This window comes from Thrips palmi, unplaced genomic scaffold (genome assembly GCF_012932325.1).
Source record: "Thrips palmi isolate BJ-2018 unplaced genomic scaffold, TpBJ-2018v1 HiC_scaffold_8, whole genome shotgun sequence".
NCBI lineage: Eukaryota > Metazoa > Arthropoda > Insecta > Thysanoptera > Thripidae > Thrips > Thrips palmi.
In genome coordinates, this window is record NW_023144635.1 from 14,706,554 (window position 1) to 14,721,868 (window position 15,315).

At 45.1% G+C, this 15,315-nt stretch overlaps 1 protein-coding gene across 1 annotated transcript; it reads right to left on the reverse strand.

Annotated features, from left to right (window-relative positions):
• Positions 1–1,010: 1,010 nt before the first annotated feature.
• Positions 1,011–14,032, reverse strand: LOC117653611 (glucose dehydrogenase [FAD, quinone]-like). The gene is made up of 8 exons (XM_034399408.1): positions 13,891–14,032; positions 13,581–13,777; positions 8,532–8,760; positions 5,710–6,038; positions 4,690–4,794; positions 2,597–2,886; positions 1,956–2,213; positions 1,011–1,458 (listed from the first exon to the last, which is right to left on the reverse strand). The coding sequence occupies exons 1-8, from the start codon at positions 13,946–13,948 to the stop codon at positions 1,170–1,172; spliced, it is 1,755 nt and encodes a 584-aa protein (XP_034255299.1). The 5' UTR covers positions 13,949–14,032; the 3' UTR covers positions 1,011–1,169.
• Between the last annotated feature and the right edge of the window lie 1,283 nt (positions 14,033–15,315).

Sequence of the window (15,315 nt, forward strand, 5' to 3'; positions counted from 1 at the left end):
GAACGTTCTTATCGTAAACGAGAGTTGGAAGTGTGGAGCCCAAGATACGTTCAATTTTTTTAGCAGATACGCGATTGGATTACGAATAAAGGGTTAAATACGAACCGGGGAAAAACCGTACACTAGAGTGGGGAAAAATCGAACACCCCTGTTTTCTATAAAAATCAACGATTTACCTAAACATTTAACCTAAGTGGCCGTAACAAGTGATTCGGGAAGCGGAAGAAGGGGTTAAGTCGAGTTGATTCAGTGACCTCTTGTCAGTCTATCAAGTAAACATGAGCGAAAATTTGGTTCAAAAATAAGTGTGATGAGACAAGTCCCATCCTCTTGCATCTATTTTTGGATGACATTCCCCACCTGTTCTCCCACCTGCAAGGTTTAGGCCTCGCAAAAGTGCACGGATTCAATTCGACTTATACCCTTCTTCCGCTTCCTGGATCAAGTGCACTTTAACATTTCACAACATTTAGTGGGAATACAAGCACGGCTGTTAACGATTTCATGCATTTCGGTCATTTAACCTCAAGAACGTTTCGCCACGGACAATGCTAAGAGGATTTCTGTCTTCCTATGAATGCCCGTGCGCCTGCTTCTGTGCGTATCGCAAGTCTTACCCCCGGAAACCGTTCCCAAGAGATTTTTGACCTAGTTTCATAGGTTCTTGTTAAATTAAAGCCTGTCTGCGATTTTTCCCCTTGGGTGTTCGATTTTTCCCAGTTTCGACGGGGAAGAATCGCACTCTGTGTCTTGTTTATTTCTGAATGAAGCCGGAAACACGCTCAACGAGGGTTGAAATGTCTTTCTTTGAGGCTGGATCAACAGACCTAACGGATACTGTGCCTAAGTATAGTCAATTAGAGTCAAAATCGGGAAAGATTGCAAAGCGTCCAGTTTTTCCCCGCCCTGCCCCTAATATTCGTAGCGTGGAATCTCAGTGAATGGTGCCAGTTTCGCCCTGTTTGCACCCAGAGGGTGCCCTCTAAAATTGAGATAAACTGAGTTGAAAATAGTTATTTTTCTTGCAATGCCCCCTTTATTGATTATCATGTGTATTATAATATATAATAAATGTGGTCTCATTCACTGTGAAAATTTGAGTCGCCACTTGATGTCAATTTCATAAAGTGACGAACTTTGACACTGTTGGCGGTGACTGAGTCGGCAGCTCAGCACCAGGGGCACAGCGCCTTCCTGTCGCGCTTGATGATGTCGGCGGCGCGCTCGGCCAGCATGATGGTGGGGTTGTTGGTGTTGCCGCTGGGGATGAAGGGCATGGCGGACGCGTCGGCCACGCGCAGGCTGGCCACCCCTCTGACGCGCAGGCGCGAGTCCAGGACGGCGCGCGGGTCGCGGGCGCGGCCCATGCGGCACGTGCCGCTCCAGTGCCAGGAGGTGGACGTGCGCGTGCGCGCCACGCAGCGCAGGAACGCGTCCGAGTCCACGGCGCCCTCCGCCCTGCGGCGCACGCCCGTCGGAGCAGAAAACATCAATCAGAGACAGATGCTAGCAAGCAGTGAGCTGACCCAGAGAGCCGTTTTCGACGCTCACTGCAAATTGGATGGAAAGACTTCGCGCCAAAATATGGCGATACATTTAAGTCTCGCCAAGTTTCGGTCAGACCTGAAAGTCTCGCCAAAATTTGGTCAGACAAAAAAGTCTCGCCACAAAACGGTCAGACACAAAAGTCTCGCCATTTTGTGGTGAGAATTTTGTGTCTGACCAAATTTTGGCGAGACTTTTAGATCTGACCAAAACTTGGCGAAACTTTTATGTCTTGCCTCTGGAGTGGCGAGAAGTCTGACCTTTGGATTTGTAGTGAGCTCTGTCACTCTTGCGTACGGGATCCGTCATGAAAAGTGCTTTGCACGCTTGGAACCTTACGAGGTATTTTGAGCATACGCAATACAAACTAATCGGTACCACCTCAACGTCTGAACTGTCGCGAAACTTACGCACACTGGGTGAACGAGCTGGTGTCCAGAGTGAGGCCCAGCGGGGCGAGAGCATCCCGCAGCCGCAGGCCCATCCTCAGCGCCTCCACTGTGACGGCAAGGTCGTGGCCCGCGGGGTCCCCGAAGTAGTTGAGCTTCACCAGGGGCAGCCCGCGAGGGTTGGACGCGTTGAGGCGCAGCCAGCCCACGCTGTAGGGCCGCATGAGGGACACCAAAGGGATGACCCTGTTGATTCGCCACGAGTCGTACGGCAGGCACCTGCGATGACAACAGCACCCGTGTGAACGAGACTCTCTGGCAACTTTGTCCTTCTCTTTGCGGCGCTTTTATTTCAAATAAGTAACACTATTGTTGAAATTCGTACAATGTATTGAACCTAAAGTGGCAGTATTTTTTTTCTTCTTTAAAATAAGCTACTGTAAAATTTTGCTCTGATTTTAAAACTGCTTTTTCTTAGCAGACGCTATCGCAAAATTGTAGTATCTTGAAGTGAAAATTGCAATCTGATGTTCAGACTAGACGCTGGATCTGCGACTGTTAAGAAGGGGTTAATGTAGAGAAATGCGCCCGCTAAACTCTATGCATTTCTGCAACAAGGTTTTCTCAACGCGCACAAGAAGAGAAATAGTGAAGCAACTTACGTCTCGTATTCGTCCACAGTGCGCGCAAGGAACATAATCTGCAGATCCGGGGCCAGGCCCGTCCCCGGCTCGGCCAGCGAGCTCCTAGCGAAAACGTTGAGGTGCAGGACGTTCAAGGCGGAGAGGGGCCCTGTGCGGTTCTGCCGGTACTGCCGGAGATCGGCGAGGCGGCTCTGCCAGTCCGTGGTGCAGAGCGGCGGCTCACACTTGTAGGGCACGCCCACGACGTCGGCGTGGTCCAGCAGCTCTTCGCCCACCGGGAGGTCTTTGAGGACGGGGATGCCCAGCGCCTTCAGAAACACACTGCACTGTTATGGAACCTTTCCAGGTGTCAATCTCCATCCACTGTGAGAAAAGAGTACGAAAAAAGTACGGAACATGTCTGGTCAATAATTTGCCTGGACCGTCCGTACTTGCCAACTACGGAACGTTCCGTACTTTTTTTCCGTAGGGTAAACTATACAGTTACCGTCAGTTTAAGAGCATCGCTTTCTTTTCAAGGGCCTCTAGGGTAGGTTATGACACTTAGACCCGTGCGACTTGTTCCAGACACCTCAGAAGGATCTAGACAACGAAGTGGCTGACAAAGATTTCACCAAAAATTGTTTGTGACGCTCTTATTTGACCTGAGAAAAAGGTTACCAAAACACAGTTATCGGCAGCCAAAATACAGTTATCGGCACCCTTTATGACAGTTATCGGCACCCCTTGTTAAAAAGGCAAAACATGACCGAAAGTGACGAAAATTTCTAACAGTCGTCACAGACACTCTATATCACCCCTCGACATGTCACGAACCCCCTCTCTCTTCTGTCATGCCTCTTGCGCCCTTTACTTTAGACTCACGGACAACTAGCACCATGTGCTGCGAAAAAACAACCTTTCAAAGCGCGGAGGAGGACATTTCGTAAATCACGTAGATCACTGGGAAAAAGTGGTCCGATTTCATTCAAATTTGGCAGGGGTCTTCCTATGGTCATAATGCATCAGAATATTAACTCCCGGACGACGCCCGAAACACCAGTTAAGTCTGAGGCCACCCTGACGATAACTGTATTTGGGTGATTTCTCTGGTGCAGTTATCGGCACCCCCCGAATGAGGGCAAGCAAGAGGAATTTCTGTGCACCAAGCACAGTATGCCCTCTTCAATAGATGGGGAGACGGAACCTGACAAAGGGAATAGTTTTTTCCGGCCCATATTCACGAATTTAACGAAAGATTGAACCCCTGTTCCTGGCAGAGAAGATAAGAACAGGCGGCCGAAGCAGCTTCATTCTGCACTTGACAAGAAACGTGGCTCTGTTGGCTGACATGCTCAATCAAACGCGATGCTTTCTCGTTCCTGCATGCTCAAAAGGTGTCTCTAGCGATCTGCATTGGCCGCATCACTAACGGACGCGTACTTGCAGAGCAGGACCCAATTATTCGCCGACATGACGATAACTGTACCCCTGCCGATAACTGTATAGTTTACCCTACCCATTTACATGGGTTCATATGGAACAAGTACGGAACGTTCCGTACTTTTCTCCGTACCTCCGTACTATATTTTTCTGTACCATTTCCGTACAAAAGTACGGAATTTTTTACAGTGTCTTGGTTAAAACTTTGAAAATGCAAGATCCACACTGAGAACCCAAACGCTATGAGGAAAGCTTTAACTATGGTGCCATATGAATTTGAACTCTTATTCATCGCACCAGTAGTGCAATGCCTACCCATGCATTAGCAAGAGCGTTTTCGGGATGCTTCGGACGAAAGTTTCGTTATGGCTTTGTTCACGACACTTGCACGGTAAAAACGTCTCCTGGTTTTCCCAGGAACTCCCTGGAAATCGCCTATGCCTTCACCATTGGCTTCCTGGGAAAACCAGGTTCCGTCTTTTACCGTGTGGAGTGTGACGTTTGGATGCATTCCGCTCCGTTCGTTGGGTTTAGACTCACAGTAGCTGAAGCAACTTTCTCAGTCAACTGGCTTACACTCGAAATAACAGGGTAATCCTGACACCATCGAAACTCAAACCAATCAGAAATAGTCCCTCATCAGGAAAATTTAGAAATTGCCATCCGAATAAACTAAAAAAATACTAGACCTTGAGCTGCCCAGCCGGGCCTATGCCAGAAAGCATGAGGAGTTGCGGGGTGTGGATGGCCCCGGCTGTTAGCACCACTTCCCTCCTCGCTCGCACCACGTGGACCTGTGCAGAGTTGAAAACCGCAAGTTCAGAGGCCGTTCAGGCCAACCTACCAAAAATTGGTCTGAATTTTCGGCGTTTTATCATTTAAAGTTCAGTATTGCCATGAGAATTATTTCACGGTTTTACAACTAATTACGTCATATTTTAGAACACTCCAAACCTACTGGCGATCCTTGAGTATATTTTTCGGCAATACAATCGCACACGAGGAGTGCACACTAGATATCCAAGGACATTTATTTGTTCACAGAATCAGGAACAATTCAGATGTCCATTACAGGCTCAGAACAATTATTGTGAATGCCTATGCACTGCTTTGTTCGTAATCGGACGTAAAAATTCCTTTCGGCAAACTACAGGAACCAAAGTGGAAACGATTTAAAGCGTTACCAAATGTACACATAATTGTCCCTGGCTTTTAAACAATACAATTGTAGATTTGAAATGTTCAACAAACGGTGATACCGAAAATCTAGCCTTCAAAGCGGCTATACAAAACAGTTGATGGCGATACATTAGAGTATTGCCAAAATTTGGCTATAAAGTTAATCAGTTCTCTCGAGTTTTGGAAAATTAATGGCCAAATTTTGGGAATACTCCGAAGTACCGCTGATTTTCGGCGATTCTTTTGTTTATCGCCTCTTCGAAGGCAAAGTTTTTGTGTATGGCCCTTTGTTGGCGGTACTCTATCGTATCGCCAAAAAAGGTACTAATAGTATCACCTTTGGAGTTGGAGTGAATGTGGGCCTTGTCACGTTCGTTTGAAAATGATATGACATTCGATTGATTGTTGATCCACGTTCAAACGATTGAGGCATCTTATTAAGGACGTATGACAAAGTTCACATTCTGACGCGTAAGACGTCACATTCGATGCACCGACGAATACCAGTGTATCGTCACCAGCAAACTCACCGTGCCGGCAGCGTCCTCGAACTCCACTCCTACCGCCTTGAGCTTGCCGCGGGCCGCGTTCTGCAGGACAACCTTCCTGGCCGTGGCGAAAGTCTCCACGTGAAGGTTCCGCCTGCGCAGCACCGGCTCGATGTAGCTGTTGAACGTGGTCCAGCGCCTGCCACCGGCCGACGTCGTCTGCACCACCGAGTAGCCCAGCTGGGCCTCGGCGTTGATGTCCAGGCGGGGCCGGACGCCCGCGGCCTCCAAGGCCTGGGCCAGCAGCGGCATCACGGGGTGGCGGTAGGGCTGCCAGGACACCTTCTGCGGACCGCCGCGGCCGTGGTACCCTGCGTCGAAGGCAATCATCATTCTGTCAGCCGAACTGCACACGCTTAAAAGCGTACAAAGTATAATGAGCAAGCATGCATACACTAAACAAACCTAACTGTCTACTAAGTACACACTTACAAACGCCTATGCTTAGCGTGGAATTATACGGCGCCAAGCATACGTTTGTGTGTACTTGCCAAGCATGCATTTGTAAGTGTGTACTTAGTAGACAGCTAGTTTTGTAGTGTAGTACAGATTAGTTTACGAAGAAATAGTAGACAGTTAGTTTTGTAGTGCAGTACAGGTTAGTTTACGAAGAAATAGTTCGTGAATAAAGTAGTATTTACTTTGTAAGCTCATGTATGCTAAAATATACATTGTTCTGACAAGCTACTTTTCTTCGCAAGGCCGACCATAAACGTTAACATTAAAACAAATCAGACGCGTGACAGGGTTCAGGTTTTAAAGAATTTAACATTTCATAACGGGCACGAAAAGTTAATTCTCAGCTTTCAAATGATCCAGGAAGCGGAAGAAGGGGATAACTCAATTTTGGCCATTTTTCAGGAGAAACAGAACTGTTAGCGGGGAAAAGTAAAACAAAACAAATGAATGTTGCAAATGTTAATAATTTCAAAAAGCATTAGTAAAATTTTGGAAAAAAATCAAAAGTGTAAGGTCACTCCGTAGAGGATTTCTGCGACTTATCACTTTCCGTTGAAATGGAAAACAGAGTCAGCTCACCTTATATTTCCTAAACAAAGAGGAATTTGGAGACAAGTCAAGTGGAACAATAGTCTGCATAAAGTGTATGTTACTCTGGTGTATTTTTAGGCACGAAGTAGCCTTATAGTATACCCAGGATTCAGCCGGCCCGAGATTCGATTTGTGTGGCCCTTTATGCATTTCGGAAATTTTCTATACGATTTTAATGAGATTTTGCAGACTTGTAGAACTTTGAACGCTGATTCTGATGCTGAAATCTGGTTAAAAATTTGGTGGCCAATTTTGAGAAATTTCCTGTCAAAATCGCCGTTTCCATGGCAAAACTCGACTCGTCAAAGGAAAAAGAAGGTAGTGGGGGGAGCCGAGCCGAGCCGGACCAATAGCGGAGCTTCTTTTTGGGTCTGTACAGCTTACTCCAAAAGCTGAAATAGCACGTTCGAAATGAAAAATTTCTTTGACTGCAGGTAGACAAGATGCAACAATAGAATTGGTGTCGTTTCGAACGTGGCCATTTGGATCGGCCGGCCGGCCACTGACTTTTTTATGAGAGTGTCCCGCACCAATCCCGCACCGCTGCGTCGTTGTTTTTGTTGTTGTTTTGTTGAAAATTTTTGTTACTCTTCAAATTGGAGTGAATTGAGCCATTTAACTGCGTACCTGTGCACATGCATCTGTGAATTATCTTTCCTTAATGTAGTTTAAGAGTCGCTTTAAGACTTTTAGTCTCTTTTTTGAATAAGCTGGTCATGTAGCTGCTCCTTTTAGCCAGGTTTGATGGTACTTCTGATTCAGTTAGCACCATGATCACTTCGCTCCACCTCGCGACTTTCAGTGCTCATGTTCCTCGAACAAGACTCACCCGTGTTTCGAGACCATCCCTCTCGAGTTTATAAAGTTTGTCAAGCCAACCGTCGTGGTGTTGCTACGTTGTGAGTGAGAACTATTACACAGAATTGAAGAAAACATGACTAGAGAACCGTAGCCTTTTGAAACAAGCCAAACAATTCAACGTCAGCAACAATGGAGGGGCGGTTTTAATGCGCGACTATACTCGTGTTTTCGGCTTCGCGATTTTCGCAAGGGCGCAGACGCCGACAAAATTGTTGCCAACCCGCGAAAATTAATTTACTGCCTTCTTTCTGCTACCAAAATTTTCATAATGATGGACTTCAAAGATGTTCCTTTGTCAGATCACTGTGGAATACATTAGCATTGGAATTTTTCGAATTTCCCGGCATTTTGATTTCTCTTTATTGCCAAGGTTAAATTTTGACGGGTGGCACGACCACATTGGTACCACTGCCGCCGTTCGTAGCCACCCTTGAGCCACGCCCTACCTTTTACATAACTTTTTTGCTTTCCCCACTCTCCTACCCAAATTGACTTCGTGACTCCTAGGATTTCTTGAAATCGTATTTTTTGGACTTAGCTCTTTTTTCCAAATTGAAATTTAAAATTAAGGGGGGGTTAAGTTGAGTTGATTCTTTCTACACTAGATTCTTAAAAACACAAGTTGAGTTATATCTTTTTGCCAATTTGTCAAACGGACTCATGTAGACTAAGGTTGAGTTATCTCCATTTTCCAATGAAATTTAGACTGTAAAAGGGGTTAAGTTGAGTTATACCCTTTTTCCATGTGGATTTTCTCCTAAACTGCTTGGAATTCAGTCAAATAATTTGGTGTAATGATGTAAACCATTCTAAGGCACAATAATAAAATAAAAACTCAATTTGGGGATAAGTCAAGTTATTCCCTTCTTCCGCTTCCTGGATCAAATACCTACTCATGTCCCTGTTGATCGGAGAGTCAAGATTGTCTTCAGATTTCTTGAAGTAACGCAACACGTTGTTGAATGCCCATCCGCGGTCTCCTGTGAGCCTGGCCCACTCGTCGTAGTCCTCGCCGCTGCCCCGGACGTAGAGCATCCCGTTGATGGTGCTGCCACCTCCGAGCACCGTCGGGACGTTGAGGACGCAGCCTGTGGCGTTGCAGTTGTGGGGCTCCGGTTCAGCCTTCAACACAAAACATTACTTTCAACTCACATGAAAGCGAACTTGGCTAAGTACACATTTACAAATGCATGCTTGTTATGGACACACTTACACATTTGTGTTTACTTGCAAAGCATGCATTGGAAAGTGTGTACTTGGCCATGTGTGCCTTGGTGCACTACTAGGGGTACGCGCCGTTTAGTCTGGGCGCGTAGTGTGGCTGAGCGATGCGAATTGACATAGTTTGTGCACTTTGGACTTTGCTTGAGTAGACGAAATGTGCAATGATGGGCTCATATTGAGTGAACTTTAGACCAGGGGCACAAGTGGAAGTGATTTTCGTTATCAGAACACCAAAAACTGCTGGGATCAAAGTCAAACTCAATATAAAAATTTTGGTCCAAAATTGGTCAAAATTCGGTTAAATGTGAGTCTGGGAAAAGTTTGGAGGTCATTTTTGAGTTCAGCACACCAAAATCTGCAGGAAACCATATAAAACTCGACTTGAAAATTTTGGTCCAAAATGACCTAATTTGGGATGAAAATATAAGTCTGAAGTCGAAATGGGAGTGATTTTCGTTATCAGCACACCAAAAACTGCTGGGATCAACGTCAAACTCGATTTAAAAATTCTGCTCCAAAATTGGTCCAAATTTGGGTAAGTGTGAGTCTGAGAAAATTTTGGAAGTCATTTTTAAGTTCAGCACATCAAAAACTGCAGGAAACAATATAAACCTTGACTTGAAATTTTTGGTCCAAAATGACCTAATATGGGATGAAATTATAGGTCTGGTGTTAAAAGTTTGGGTCAGGGGACAATTTAGATGTCAATATTGAGGTCAGCGCACTGAAAACTACAGCGAAACATACAAATCTCAACTTGGAAAGTTTGGCCCAAAATTGCGTAGCTCTAGATGAAAATGTAGGATTGGCATTGAAATAAATGAAGTTTTTGTGACTAGTACACTGAAAACTACATACAATACTTTAGACTAAATTTCTTTCTGTATATTGTTCCTATTTGTCTTCATGAAGCACCCTCTGTCGTCACCAATTCCCTGATGCCACACCAATGCGAATCCCTCAGTCGAGTAACATTCAATTGCCAGCATTGAATCGCTTAATTGGCTACTTGTATGCTTGGGTTACTATTCGATATCTTTTTTTCCTAACTAATGAATTCACAATTTTATAAGTAATATTTAAGAAACATTTTGCCATTCTTTCATTGTGAACCAGTGAATAAAACAAAATTGATTGGAACATGTTATCACAGTTAATATTAAGAGAGTGGCAGTTTAGGGTAGGCTGATCTGAACCAGTCAACGGGGACCAATTATTGTCAAATCCAGTGGTTCGTCACATAGAGTCCAATGCCAAGGCTACCCAAAACTTAATGAACCGACATAATTTCTCTTACTCATGTAAACAATACTGAGTAGTACCAGTTATATTAACTTCGGTGATGTTAAAAGAATTGTCTCATTAAATCGAATCACTAATTCACTCACCGCTCAAAACCTGAGTCGTCTCTTTGAACCCAATATCAATTCAAACTCAATACACACAAGCATACATTGATTCTATTAATAAACACATGTTAGTACTTTTGCACTCTTGTCAGCTTGCAGTTTTGAAAAAGAATGTATTTCTCGAGTCCAAACTAAGTATGCCTCCTAATTTCAACACAAGTTATTTATGCATTTCCCTGATTTCCTCTAGTATGAAAATTTAAAAAAGAGGATGACACTATAGAAAATGAAATATGAAGATGCCCACAATACAAAAGGAGAAAATAAAAACATTCTGTTTACAATGCTCTGTCAAAGTGCACTGACCTGAAGAAGATTCCCCTCTAACGGGGGAGAGGGGCGAGGGGAACGAAAGACGTAAATCATTTGCACTTCCATTCTCCATATTTCGCTGTGTTGATACTCCAAAAGGGTTATTATCATTCTAGAATGTTGAAAAACTATGGCCGATCTCATTTCCAAACCCTTCTGCTCGTTATTTTGTTTTATTTGCTTATTTGCTTCTGTCCCGTATTTGAGAGCCGCTGCCGCAGGTATGAGAAATTGGTGAGTGCTGAGTGCTGCCAACCTAACCATGCTAATAACCTGATTCAAAAATATGTTTTGAATATTTCAAACGATACTAAACAACGATTTGAAACAAACTCGTGTTGGAGGGTACTAAGGCGACGTTAAATACGAAATCTTGAAACTATAGCCACTGTAGTTGCTGAGAATCGTTGGTGAGTACAAACAGACTCACAGACAGACAGACAGACGCACGACCAGTCACTTTTCAGCGCGCCCAAACACGGCAAGGGCTTCGCTATCGCTCAGCCAACAAATTGAAAAGCGTACATTATATGCTCTACCCCGAGCAGTATTTGTAAGCACGCGCTCTAGCACTGCTGACACCTCGACATTGACAAAAGCAGGTTGCATTTAGGAAACTTCTATCGCCACACATGACATAACGGGGAAAACAATTTTACGTGAGAGGACTCGTGTCTCAGCCGAGGGGTGAACCACAAGTGTACTCATGTGTACAAATTTGCCCGTCCTCAGTGTGGTCACAAGTTTAACAAGCTAGGGCCCGCCCTTCCGTCGAACCGAGTTGCCAGCTCCGCTTCGCTGCGCCGGCAACTCGGTTCGACAGGGGGCCGGCCCAGCTTGGCCTGCCGGCGGCCTTTTCTCGGGCCTTCGGCCCTCGCATCAGACCCAACTTGGCCAGTCGAAGGCCCGGGCCTTCGGCCCGCTCGCATCACACACCCCGTGAGCGGGTAAAGCACAGTTATCGATGTACCATCGTGACTTAGGCCCGCCCTTCTATTCACAATATGCAATAGTCCTTACACTTTTTACTCCAACTGTCCTTGGAATATGCCCATTACATTTGTCTCTTCGCCCTCATTCTGAAAATACCCATATTTGCCATGCTACTGCAACTCCTTGCAATAGAGGCACAGCAGGAGCGCAAAACGAGTCCGTCGCACTTTTTCCCATAACTCATGAAGCCGGGCTCCTGGATCCCCCTTCCGACCCCTCGTTGAAGAGGTCTTGCCAAGACCTATCCAAAACTTAAGTAAAAATTTTCAGTCGGTCGACCCCCTTTTTTCAAGATCCTGATGTGACTAATATACGAAGTCGGGCTCCTGGACCCCCTTTCCGACCCCTCGTTGAAAAGGTCTTGCTGAGACCAATCGAAATCTGCAATATTTTTTTTTAGTCGGTCGACCCCCTTTTTTGAAGATCCTGATCTGGCCAACTCGTAAAAGCGGCCGATGGGGTCGGGACCAGGTCCATTCATCTTGTCTCGTCGCCCCGATTCCAAAAATACCCCTATGTGCCCTGCTAGCACCAATAATGGCGGAAATCCCCCTCCCGCTCATGTAAACCATGATGCACCTGCAGCAGCCCTTGTGCGACCCGGACGGGATTTGCACCACCCGATTATTTGTTTGGACGGTACTCCTGAAGTACCCTCCAAATCTGGTTACTCTAGCTCAACTCCTTCCTTGTACACAGACGCCAACAACAACAACAACTACAACAACAACAACAACACACAGACACAAAGGCAAATGCATAGGCCCTCCCCCTATTTTTTGAATAGAAGGGCGGGCCAAAAAGGGCGAAATACACTATTTTTCGACCGACTTCACGTTGAGTGTCGTTTAAATCGTTAAATAAAGACTTAAAATTTTACAAATGTGAAATTTATGAGTAAAACAAGGTGTACTCACCCGTACTCATGTGTACACCAGAACGCTGAGCGATTCACCCCTCGGTCTCAGCCACTTGGTGCAAAAATTGATTGCATTTTGCATTTTGATTGCAGTAAGCAAAATATCAAAACTCATGTTTTTAGTCCGAAAGTGTAAGTTTGCCGAGCTGTAACTCAGCCAATAAATTTTTACCAGACGTAATGTTTTGGCTCTTAAAGTCTTTTTATAAAGGTTAAGTTATATAGATGGGTGACACGCCCGCAAAATATCAGGACGATCGGAGGGGGTCGTGGCACAAAGTGCCCTTTCTTAAATGAGGTTACTCTGAGAATTTTCACCGGCACATCTTCAGCTTAACATCCAAATGACCAAGGATTGAGGACTTTGTTAAGGGGAGGTTCTGGTGAAAATGCTATTTTCTCCTAAATAGGGCCCTCTGTGAAAATTAGTTAAAAAATTTGACGTCTTTTTAAGTTATTTTTAAAAATTTTCAGTGGGGAGGCCGAGGCACATTTATGCCCTGAACCCAGTCGCAGAATTTTTTTCTCCTACTTAGGCCATAACTTTAAAAATCTTCTTGCGCATACTATTTTGTCATAAAAGGTTGGCCTTGACATTTTTCACCTCTTCGATTAATGTTTAAAAGATGCCGGCATGCACAACTCAAAATGTAAATTAAATTTTTATTCGCAAGCTTTCTAACCAAGCATTTCACTATAATTGACCGAAAATGTACAAAATAGACAAAGTTTAGGGACTTTTCAGCTTTAAAAGCTTACAATTAATAATGCAATGGAAATTTTCAGCTATGCATGCCGGAATCTTTTGAAAATGAATCGAAGAAGTAAAAACTGTCAATGTCAACCTTTTACGACTTAATAGTATGCGCAAGATTTTTTAGAATACAGCCAAAATAGGCTCAAAAAGACTCTTCGACTGGGTTCAGAACCTGGGATGTGCCTTCAAAGTCAAATTTTAGTCTCTCCAAAGAAACATTTTATTCCGAACAAATTATGACAGTGGGATCCATTTGGAAAATGGCAACATTTTCACCAGAACCTTCCCTTAACGTTGCAGAATTAATAGAAATCTACTAAAAAGTGACCTTTAATGACTCCGCCATTGCACTGTTGATGTTGAAGACAGCGTAGCCAGGCACTCTAGCCTCTTCGGGTTCGTGGCCTCCCCGCTCCAGTAACAGGACCGAAACGGATTCGTCTTCCGACAACCGCGCTGCCAGCACGCAGCCTGAGGATCCTCCGCCGACAACCACGTAGTCGTATTCGGGAAGAGCGCGGCATCCTGCAACAGTGACGTTCACGACACTTGTGGTGTGGGGAGGTGTGTGCAGTTTTTCGAACATAATTGTACGATAAGTTCGTGAGCACAAAAAAAACTGAGTTGTCACTTCACACCCTCTTCCGCCCGCTGCCTGCGCTCCGCGTCACGCTTGACACTGATGCTCTGCAGCATGGCGGCCAGGAACAGAAGCAGGGGGCTGCCGGCCGGGCAAGTCAGGGGCCCCGGGGCTGCGGGCGTGGCGCTGCTTGGGGCGTCCATGGCAGACGACTGGCCGAAGCACCGCCTATCGCGGTGGCCGCGAGCTTCGTCCGGCCGGAGCGGTCAAAGCGGACTGTACTCAGAACGGAAGGAAGTTCCGCGTAAGGGGTATATCTTTATTGGCTGAGTGATACCGACGGTGACCCTGACGACTGTCGCCTGCTATGCTATACTTGTGACTTGAGCTTAGAACTTCTGACATTGACAAACAAGCAGGTTGCATTTAGGAATCTTCTATCGCCACACATGACACGACGCGGATAACTTGGGACACCCGACGGGGGTAACTTGGATCAGTCTACGGTTAAAGCCTTACTTTGTTGATTCTGCGCTCCAAAAAATTTTATATAATTCTTTCTGGACGTAAATGCAACGATAGAAGTCCAAGTTAGGATATTCTGCAGCACAATAATTTGTTGCAGCACAATGAATTTCCTCAGGAACCAAGACACCATGGAGTGATTTAATTCAGAGAGCCTTCAAGGTCGGTTTCAGGAACTAATGTCCGCTGAAAAAATGTCCACTTAATTCATGTCCGTTAGGAAATAATGTCCGGTGAAGAAATATGTCCACGTGGAAAGAATGCCCCCGAATTATATGGCCGCATTTTTAAATGTCCAACTATTTGTTTATCCATAGTGACAAATTAACTAACTCCGTTCTCAAACAATTTTATTTGGCATTTGGCATTTAGCATCTAACAATGGCTGCACCTTGATGTTGTACGCAATTGTCTCTACACTACAAACCTGTGTACTTTGTACACACTTACAAATGCATACTTGGCAAGTTTACACGTACAAAACGCATGCTTGGCACCGTTTAACTCCATGCTAAGCATAGGCGTTTGCAAGTGTGTACTTGCCAAGCATGTATTTGTAAGTGTGTACTTGGTAGACAATTAGGTTTGTAGTGTAAGTACCTGAAATTCCTTCCACCTTTCGTTGTAATCCTCGTAGCTATTGGGCAGAATATGAATCGTGCGTCGGCACATCTCATTCTTCTCATTCATGCCCATGGATGACATGGATGTGTCCAGCCCCAACCCCACCAAGTACTTGGGGGAGATCATGTTCCTCAGACCTCCACTCGCAAACGATCCTCCACATGTTAGCATGATGCATGTCGACCACATTCGTTCGGTGCCGAAAAAACCTCAGGCCTTTATTAGGGGTGGTCATTAAATTATTGGACATTCTACCTTGGACATTGTGTGCATGGACGAAAAATCGATGGACAAAAACGGACCGGACATTTACCTGTGGACATTTCTTCACTGT

Bases quoted from the DNA above. Each gene is read 5' to 3' on its own strand.
- LOC117653611 (XM_034399408.1), bottom strand. From the start codon at position 13,948: ATGCTGCAGAGCATCAGTGTCAAGCGTGACGCGGAGCGCAGGCAGCGG. The intron at 13,778-13,890 runs GTGTGAAGTGAC...TCACTGTTGCAG, and splicing joins CAGGCAGCGGGCGGAAGAGG to GATGCCGCGCTCTTCCCGAA. The intron at 8,761-13,580 runs GTCACTTTTTAG...TTTGTGTTGAAG, and splicing joins CAATGGCGGAGTCATTAAAG to GCTGAACCGGAGCCCCACAA.